A 10,459-nucleotide genomic window follows, 5' to 3' on the forward strand; every position below is an offset into this window, starting at 1 on the left:
GGGCCGAGGGCAGCCCGCCCTGGGCAGAGGGCCATGACGGCTCGCCCCGGGCAGGGGAGGGCAGCCCGCCAGGGCAGCCCGCCCTGGGCAGAGGGCCATGACGGCTCGCCCCGGGCAGGGGAGGGCAGCCCGCCCCGGGCAGAGGGCCACGACGGTTAAACACTTATATCTTAAATATTTAGAGAAATCACTTTAATTAGAAAGGTATATTTTGACCTCCATAGAAGATTTTCTTCTGCTTCTGAGAGATGCCTCGCTGGATCTGGGATTTTCTGGGGTCTCTAGGGTGCATCCCATATGATGCAAGCTATAGACTCCAGTGGTTTTCTTTTCTCAGGCACAAGTGTCCCTGGACAGAAGTAGCTTCAAACAGTAGGTTTACCTTTTTTATTATCCATCCTTTCCTGAATCTCAGTCTGGTAATACCTTATTTTCTTGTGATTTCTTTGGGTAGGTGGGGCGGGGGGGGGGGGTGGTGAGTAAGTGTATGTGTGTGGTTGGTCAAATCAGATCTCACTGGAACAGAGGAGATTGTCCCTCCTTCTCCAACAAAGAATCTGGTGGATTCGAACTACATGACTGATACTTACTTGTGTTTTATTGACTATGCAAAATCAGTTGACTATATGGCTCATAAATTTTGGACAGATGGGTATTCTGGAGCACTATATTTTCTCATATGAAACCTGTTCATACTCCAAGAAGCAGTTGTTTGAACAGAGCAAGGGGATGTTATATGGTTTAAAATCAGGATGAGTCGCCGGGTTATGTCCTTTTTTTTTTTTTTCATACATACTTTGGGCATGTTATCAGGAGGGTCCCAGTCCTTGGAAAAGCCATCATGCTGGTAGAGGTTGAAGGTCCATGAAGGAAAGTATAGAAGGTCCATAAAAGAGATAGTAACTCACAGTGAGATAGATAAGCTGACACAGTCACTGTAACAATGGACTCGAGCATGAGATCGGCAGGATAGTGCAGAGTTCTCATCTGTTGTTCATAGGGTTGCTATGAGTTGTAGTTGACTCAAAAACACCTAACAACTAACAGCCATGTGTCTTACCAGTCCCAATCATAGATGTGTGTGTGTGTGTGTGTGTGTGTGTGTGTGTGTGTGTGTGTGTGTGTGTAACAGAAAGGACTGTCCAAAGGAATATATGAATAGGCATTCTGTGTATGACACAGTCTAGAACAAGAGGTACATTATAGAGTGGTTTAGGGGAGGAAGAAAGAAGAAAATCTGCAACAATGAATGAATAAAAATAAATGGAGGAAAGGAAAAAAGAATCTAAACAGAAAATAGTACACTAGTTTTGATTGTAATGTTATTTAGAGCACAAAGGTGAAAAAAATGTCCATCAATGAATGAATGAACAAAATGTGATATGTACATGTAATGGGGAATATTACTCAGTCATTTAATAAACTAATTAGCCTTGACACATGCTTCATCATGGGTGATCCTTGGAAACATGCTGATTAAAAATTAAGTTTGTAACAAACATGGAATAATCTCACTTACATGGAATAAGAAAAAAAATGTATGGACACCACAGTAAATTAGTGATTATCAGAAGTGGGATGCAGGGAAAATATCAGTGTCTAGAGGATACTTATTTCTGTTAATGGTGGTGGGACATTTTGGAAAAGAACAGTGCTAAAGCTGTAAACTATGGATAGACACATTGTCACCAAATTGTGCATGTAAAAATTGTTAGATGGGTAAATGTTCTGCTATAAATATTTTTATCATAATTTATAAAACAAAAATAGCAAGCTACATTGTGTCATTTGTATAAAGCATGTTGTTAATTCTTTGCTTAGCATATAGATTGCATAGGTATAGAGAAAGGATATAACCCAGATGCACTCTCTGTCAGGATAATATGGTTGGTTGTGTTGTTAGGTGCTGTTGAGTACTATAAACATAACCACCCTATAAATGATCGTATCTGACCCCTGTCCTATCCTGTGCCATCCTCACCTCTCCGACATATGTAATCCCCTTTCTACAGTCAGTCAGTTTATCTGGTTCAGGGTTTTCCTCTTTTTCACTGACCCTCCATGTTTCCAAGCATGATAACCCTTTCCAAGGAATAGCCTTTCTTTGTAACATGCCCAAATTATGTAAGACACAGTTTGACCATCCTTGCCTCCAAAGAGCACTCTAATACATGTCTGTTTGGTTTTTTGGCAGTCTGTGTGAATTTCAGTGCTCTTCTCCAACACCACAACTCAAAGGTATCAATTTTTCTTATATCATCCTTATTCCTAGCTCTTATGCATATCAAGTGATTGAAAAGACTATAATCTGAATCAAGTGCACCTTAGTCCTCAAACTGAAATAATTACTCCTCGGTAATTTGGAGAAGTGTCTGACTACAAACACTTCCCAGTGCAGTACGTTTTCTGATCATGTGTTTGCTGGTGCAAAAGGTGTGTTGGTTGTGGATCCAAGTAAGGTGAAGTCATTGACAGTTTCAGTCTTTTCCCATTTTTCATGATGTTTTGTATTCTGTTTGCTTAATTTTCTATTTTTCTTGATTTTTGAGATGCAATCCTTATGAAGGCCATAGCACTTCAAGTCTTCCTCAGTTGCAGCAGGCAAGGTTGTGCCATCTGTGTAACATAGGTTATTGATGAGTCTCCCTCTGATCCTGATGCCACGTTCTTCTTCATAGTGTCCAACTTCGCAAATAATTGGCTCAGCACACAGATTAATAGGTACGAAGAAAGGATACTACCTTTACACATACCTTTCTTATTTTACACCATGGCTCTTGCTTTATTCTTACAGTGGCCTCTTGGTCTTAAGTATAAGTTTTACATGAGCACAGTTAAGTCTCGATTCCTATTCTTCTCAGTGTTAGCCATAAATTGTTATGATACACATAATCAGGTGCCTTGGCATAGTCAATAGAGCACAAGTAGACATCCTTCTGATATTAGTTGCTTTTAGCCAGGATTCATCTGACATCAGCAGTGATATCCCTGGTGTCTCTGCCTCTCCTTTTTTTTTTAATGTCTTCTGTGACATTTATTTGACTATGATGTGCAGTTGGTGAAAAGACTGGCATTTTTTTCATCATTATTGTTATTTTTTTTTTAAAAGTTTACAGAAGGTCTGGGGAAAGTGCCAGTGCCATGTCTGGCCACAGAGGTGCTAAGAAGCAGCCCCTGAAACAGTCCAAGAAGCAGACCAAGGAGATGGATGAGGAAGATAAGGCTTTCAAGCAGAAACAAAAAGAACAGAAGAAACTCGAGGAACTAAAAGTGAAAGCCGTGGACAAAGGGCCCCTGGCCAGGGGTGGAATTAAGAAATCTGCCAAAAAATAAGACTGAGGCAATGATGAGCCTTACTTCCATTCCTTTTTAAAACATCTGGATTCTCTGCTGTAACCTCTGTTGCCAACTGTAGTTAACATGAAGTATTGTCTTGGAGCCTGTTGTACATTTAAGAAGAAACGTTGTGAAACAGTGAAGAAGAAACCCTGTGATAGTCCATCTCCAGTTCTCAGCCTTTCTGATCTTAGCTGAGCAGTCAAAGTAAATGCAATCCAGAATTCTGTCAGGTTCTCTTCATTCTTTGTTATGCCCAGAATTCTGTACCACCTGAAATGAAACCAACTCATTTTAAAAAAGTTTACAGAGAAGTTGGATTTTTTTATTCACTCATTTTTGCATTTTCCTCCCTACCCCGTCCTCTGTTCACTTTTTTTAATTGATTTGCTTACAAAATTCGTATACGTTTTGTTTCACACTATTCTTCATTCACATTGTGTTTCATACACTTATTCTTATGCATTATGTTTTATAAAATTAATCAACATTGAACCTTGCCCATCTCAGCCTCTTCTAAATCTAGCTTGAACTTCTCTCAGTCCTCTAATGATCATCAGCAGTATATTACTTGCATGTGATATTAATGATTATTGTTGTGCACCATAGTGTCAGAACCAATCCATGGCTGACCTGCTGATTGGTTTTCAGAGGCAATTGATCACACAGGAGGAGATTGCCCATCCCTCTCCCATAAACCAACTGTTGGATTCAGGTTTGCAGTGCAGCTTCTTGCCACCAGGCCACCAGAGCACCATATTAATGATATTGTTTGGTAATTTGCACTTTCGGTTAGATCACCTTTCTTGGGAATGTGAACAGATATAAATTTCTTCCAATTAATTAGCCAGGCATCTGTCCTCTAAATTTTCTAGCATAGAGTGGGGAGTGCATTCAGGGCTTCATCTGTTGAAACATGTCAGTTGATAACTCATCAATTTCTGAGGCTTTATTTTTTTCCAGTGCCTTCACTACAGCTCTAACTTCTGCCTTCATTATAATTTACTCTTAATTATACAGTACTTCCTGCAATATTTTTGCATCAGCCAGTTCATTTTGATGTATGGTGTTCAAGTATTCCCTCCATTTTTTTTTTTTGGTTTTTTTTATTATTATTATTTTGTGTGTGCATACCGCCAAATCGGATCTGACTAGTATAGGAGGAGATTCCCCCTCCTTCTCCAGCAAAGCATCTGGTGGATTCAAACCACATACCTCTGGGATTGCAGTGCAGCTCCCTGCATCATCTTTTGATACATCTTGGTTCCTTCAGGATTTTGCCCCTGGCATCTCTTAAGTATTGCAAATGGAGGCTTGAATTTGTTTTTCAGTTCTTTCAGCTTCAGGAATGCTGAGTGAGTTTTCCCCTTTTATTCTCCAGTTGCAGTTCTCTGCACATTCTCTTATAATATTTTGCTTTGTCTTCTCGATCAGCCCTTTGAAATTTTATGTTCAGCTTTTACTTCAGCATCTCTTCCTTTTGTATTTTAAGGGATATTTAATTTTTTTAAATTTTTTTTTATTTTATTATTTTTGTATGAGTGTACCGTCAAATCAGATCTGACTGGTACAGGAGGAGATTGTCCCTCCTTGCCCGGCAGAGCATCTGGTGGATTCGAACCGTGCGCCTCTGGGATTGTAGTTGCAGCTCCTTGCCACTAGGCCACCAGAGAGGGATATTTAATTGAATTATCTTTTATTTTTTAAGTCTAACAGTTCTTTTTACATACAAGTCCCTAATAAATATTATGTATTTAAATATGTTCCCTAGTGTTTGGTTTATATTTTATTTAGTGTTATTACTTACAGCATTAAAGTTGTACTTTGTTGCTATTTGAGGAGGCTCAACATAAAGATTTTGTATTTTAGACTTTTTTTTCACTTGTTATTTGGTGATATGAATAAGAAACATTCTTTAACTCAAGGTCACAAAGATGTATGCTTGTTATATTTTGATTAGTTTTAATTTTTTTATATAGTGTGTGTTACAGGGGTTGTAGCTACATTATTTTGCATGTGATCATTCAAAACAGTGTCTCAAAACAATTTATTGAAAAGGTTATTAGTTATGTTCTATTGATTTGTCTTTCATAATACCAGGCTTTTCCCCTTATACTAGTTTTAAAATGTCTAGGTTGCTACCAGCTATGTATTAAGTATTTTTCATTAAAAAATATTTACCAAAAAAACATAAAAATTATTTTACCTTTAGTTTTTTTAATAAAACCTTTTATTGTGATTTCATTGAATGTTTACATAGCAAATAGGTTTTCCATTCCACCATTCAGACACACTCAGTTATGTATCATTGGTTCTAATCCTCACACTGTGGCATTACTCTTTGTCACTTCCTCTCTGTATTTCCCATTTCTCTTCTTTTCTCTTTCCTAGCCTTTCTTGCCTTTTGAGTACCACCCTTGGCAAATACCTTCTGGTTTTATATGGTTCCTTGTTGTAAGGAATGCATTCCTCCTTGGATTGTTAATCACTTTATAAGCCTGTTATTTGGCTGCGTGTATTAAGTTGTGAAAGGGAAATGTTAGTCTTCAAATTTTATTCTTGTTCAAATTTATTTAGGCTGTTATGATTTTCTTGGATTACCTTATGAATTTTAGAATCAGCTTGACCATTTTTACAAATAAGTGCAGCTAGTGTTTTGATAGACATTGCATTGACTCTGTGGCTCATTGCATCTTCACAATATTAAGTATTTCAGTTTGTGAACATAGAATTCACTTCCAACCTTTTTTTGTACTTTCAACTTTAAAATAATGTTTTATAGTAAAAACCTTACACATTTATTACGTTTCCCCCTTTTTATTCTTATTGATGCTTTCTAATTGTTCATTTTTAGTCTGTAGAAACAATTTCGATGCCTAAATCCTATATCCTACTGAAATTAGTTTGTTGATATAGTTTTTCAGGATTTTCTGTATACATGATTGCATCATCTATAGCTCTAATGGTCCATCCTCAATCCCTTAACATCCTTACAAATCTTTAGTAGTAAGTAAGTAGTAAGTACACTCCTTTGTAGTGAAGTGATTCAGAGTAGATGACCTTATTTTGTTAATTATCTTAGGGGAAAAGCATTCAGTCTGTAGGGGGTTTTGTAAATACCCTTTATCAGTGAGGAAATTCCCTTTTATTCCTCAGTTGTTGAGTTGCTCAGTGTATTTGTCATTTACATGCAGCTCCTCTTGAGTCTTTGATATTAACCATTTTAATATCATGCTGTAGTTTTGAGCTGTTTCAGTAAATTTAATTGCAAAAATAACCACTGGGGGCTTTTTAACTCTTCAGGTCTTACTGAAAATAAGTAAATGACACACATTACTGATTCACATTTGCTTGCTTAAGTTTCAGAAGCCCTCCAGGTGGCAACTACTAGCCCAACTGCCAGTATTACTGGTACGGTTACTACTTCTTCCACCACTGTGGGTGCTGCTAAGCAAGAACCTCCTTACTCTACTCCATCTATAGTAAATAACCCAGAAAATATAAATGCTACTGAACCCCCAAAACATGTTGAACATGATGACCTTCCTTCAGAACAGTTTGCGAAAGGACAAGACACCGTTGCCATAGAAGGTTGTACAGATGAAGAAAACACAGAAAGTGGAGGAGAAGGCCAATATCGAGAACGGGATGAATTTGTGGTAAAGATAGAAGACATAGAGGCGTTTAAGGTGAATTTTGACAAATGTAAAGATCCGTTTGGAATGCCTATAAATAGCCTTTGCAATAGCATTTAGCTTCAGCAGCTAAAAGTTATGTTTTTACAATTTTTCCAAGTTATCTAAAATAGTAAGATAATAAACTCAATCTAGTAGATAGTAGATATTTTTTAAATGGCTTAAAATAATATTTTTACAATTTCAACTCTTTAGAAGGTGTTTATTGAAGATGGTTACTTACCCAGTTAAAAACTTTAAAGGAAATAATTAGATTATTACATGAAAGTAAGAATTAGATGTATTTCCTAATTTCCAAAGATAAAATCAGGAGTAGAATTTCATAATTCCATGTAAAAGAACTTATGGTTAAGAAAAATCTATTTTGAGAAGCAAAATTTCTTTTTCTTGGTTAGCTGGTTATATTTTCTTTCTTTTTGGTTTTTTTTTTAACATGGCATTAAAAAATGCAATAAAGAGTGTAACATTTAAATCTATATTCCTAGGATCACAATGAACAGTACTTAATATTTTAGCATTTATTTCTAGTCTCTTTTTTTTAGTATATTATTGTGTGTTATTGAGTTCTCAGAGGCTGTAAATTGCATAGGAGATTACTCATCCTCCTCCCATGGAGCAACTGGTAAATTTGAACCACACGCCATTAGGTTCTCTGTGTAATTGTTTACCAGTAGGCCACCAGAGCTCCACACAGTATTAAAAATTACATGAATAATATATAAGAAACACGTTAATCCTTTTGGCTCTGTACAAAAGGTACTGAGCTACTTTGCCTATTGGTGAACAGAGGCTAAATAACCAGTTTCTAAGAATTATTATAGTTGTTCAGTTAGATTAGTGATGCAAAGGATAATATATATAGAATTTTTAAATTAATTTTAGTTCTGAGATTTTATGAATTTAAAATATGAAGCCACTATTTACAGATATAATTAATTCTACTGGTTATAGGAGGCTTTAAAATTGGGAAAAGAACCCCCAGCTATTTGGAAAGTACAAAAAGCTTTATTGCAGAAGTTTGTTCCTGAAATTAGAGATGGGCAAAGAGAATTTGCTGCTACAAATAGTGTAAGTAAAACTCCTAATTACATTATTTTTTCCTTTTTTTTTTTACGATGATTCTAGGAGGGTAATATATGTTGTTGTTATATGCCATCGAGTTGCTTGCGACTCATAGCGACCCTATGTACAATAGCCCTAAACTCTGCTCTGTCCTGTGCCAGTCGCACCATCTCCAATACACCCATCCGGATTACCCCAGTCACTAAATCCGTCCACCTCATAGAGGGCCTTCCCCTCCTGCGCTCTCCCTCCACCCTAACCAAACATGATGTCCCTCTCCAAGGACCAGTCTCTCCTTACAACACGTCCAAAGTATGTTAGATGAAGCCTCAGGATCCTTGATTCCAAGGAGTAGCCCGTTTAACCCTTTCCAGGATGAATCTGTTTGTTTTCCTAGCAGTCCATGGTACCCTCAATACTCTTCTCCAGCACCACAGTTCAAAGGCATCAATTCTCCTTCTATCTTCCCTAGTCGTTGTCCAGCTCTCTGATGCATAGCAAGTGATAGCAAAGACCATGGCCTGTATCCAATGTACCTTGATCCCCAGAGAGACACCATTGCTCTTCAGTACTTTGGAGAGGTCCCTAACAGCAGACTTTCCCATAGTAATATGCCTTTTAATTTCCTGGCTACCGGTGCCAAGAGTGTTGACTGTGGAGCCAAGCAAACTAAAGTTGAGAACAATCTCAATCTCTTCACCATCCATCCTGATGCTGCCAATTGGCCCAGTGGTGAGAATCTTTGTCTTCTTGACATTGAGCCTCAATCCATATTGGAGGCTGCAGTCCTTGACCCTCTGCAGCAGGTGCTTCAGGTCCTCCACAGTTTCAGCAAGCAGGGTTGTGTCATGTAATTTAAATTTATATTTCTTTTTTTTTTTTTTTACAATTTCTCTGCCTAAAATTAAATTCTTATATACTGTTAACATTTTTAGAAAAGTAAAAGACCTAGTTTATAAAATATTCATACAGCCTTCAAGGTTCTTGTATTGATTATTCTGTTGATCAGATATGCTGCTTTATCAGAAGACTAATAGAAGTTACTCATTTGCATTTATGTAGCTGTTCAGTAGCTCTGAATAAGTTAGCATCTGCTGCTTTCCAAATAAGATGACTTTACTGTGTAGGCTTTCAATAATGAATGAATTTGGATCATTTTTATTAAGGATGAAATTCTGCCAGAGCTACATTTTGGATGGCTCAGTGATGGTCAGTCAGGTCAAAAGATAATAATTATGTATAGCTTATATAATTATTTAATTCAGACTATTTCTTTCCTTAGTACCTTGGATATTTTGGAGATGCAAAGAATAAATACAAAAGAATATATGTGAAGTTCATTGAAAATACAAACAAAAAGGAGTATGTCAGAGTATGTTCCAAGAAGCCAAGAAACAAACCTTCACAAACTATCAGGTATTTGTTAATTTTTTATGTACCAATTATTGGAAGGCTTAATATTAGTAATATTATTGTACCAAGAAATAAATTAGAGAAAGTTGGCTGTATGTATTATTACATACAAATCTGAAAACTTCATAGGTTGAATTGTGCTCTCTAAAAATAAGTATTCTAAATCCTAATCTCCATATATATGATTCTGACTCCTGTCTGGAAATGGGCTGTCTTTAAAGGTAGGATTAGTGTAAGGTGTATTTTGAATCAATCTCTTTTTTAAATACAAAAGAGAAAAGAAAAAAAATAATAAGTTGCCAAGAAGAGATACTGAGCCATATGTAGATTGCCTAGGAGCAGAAAACACAGATAGAAAGACCTTCCTTGAGAGCCAACACAGAATGCTTTCCTTAGGGCTGGCCAGCCCTGAGTTTGGACTTCTCACTTCCCAAACTGTGAGAAAATATATTATTGTTTGTTACAGTCAACCACTTCTATTATTTCTGTTATAGTATCACTAGGCAGCACCTCATGCACTACCTGATTTAATTAATGATTGCTTTTGAAGTAATGAAGTAGACACGATGAAAATCTTGATCATCTTTGGATGGTATGGATTTCGTCTTTCCCTGAACATGTTTTTCGTCACTTATGTATAGTAGAAATAGTAGAGACAAAAGATTTGAATCAGTTCTTTGTGACCTGGAATTAGAACAACCTTTCTGAATGATCATCATGTCACATATGTAAAATAATGTCTTTTCCATGTTGTTGTTGTTGTTGTTATGTGCCGTCAAGTCGTTTGCGACTCATAGTGACCCTATGTACAACAGCCCTAAACTCTGCTCTGTCCTGTGCCATTCGCACCGTCTCTGACACTCCCATCCCAATTATCCTAGTCACTGAATCAATCCACCTCATAGAGGGCCTTCCTCTCCTGCGCTGTCCCTCCACCCTCCCAAGCATGATGT

General features: G+C 37.0%; 1 protein-coding gene across 1 annotated transcript in view; it reads left to right on the forward strand.

The window, feature by feature from the left end:
• The window catches only part of QSER1 (glutamine and serine rich 1), a 57,406-nt gene that overhangs the window by 33,054 nt on the left and 13,893 nt on the right, over nucleotides 1-10,459 (forward strand). Inside the window, exons 4-6 of the mRNA XM_006883735.1 lie at nucleotides 6,703-7,025; nucleotides 7,983-8,099; nucleotides 9,376-9,509. Coding sequence (XP_006883797.1) covers nucleotides 6,703-7,025; nucleotides 7,983-8,099; nucleotides 9,376-9,509 — 574 coding nt within the window. The remainder of the gene's footprint in view (nucleotides 1-6,702; nucleotides 7,026-7,982; nucleotides 8,100-9,375; nucleotides 9,510-10,459) is intronic.

Source organism: Elephantulus edwardii, unplaced genomic scaffold, assembly GCF_000299155.1.
Source record: "Elephantulus edwardii isolate Elephantulus edwardi_28Jun2011 unplaced genomic scaffold, EleEdw1.0 scaffold00029, whole genome shotgun sequence".
Classification (NCBI taxonomy): domain Eukaryota; kingdom Metazoa; phylum Chordata; class Mammalia; order Macroscelidea; family Macroscelididae; genus Elephantulus; species Elephantulus edwardii.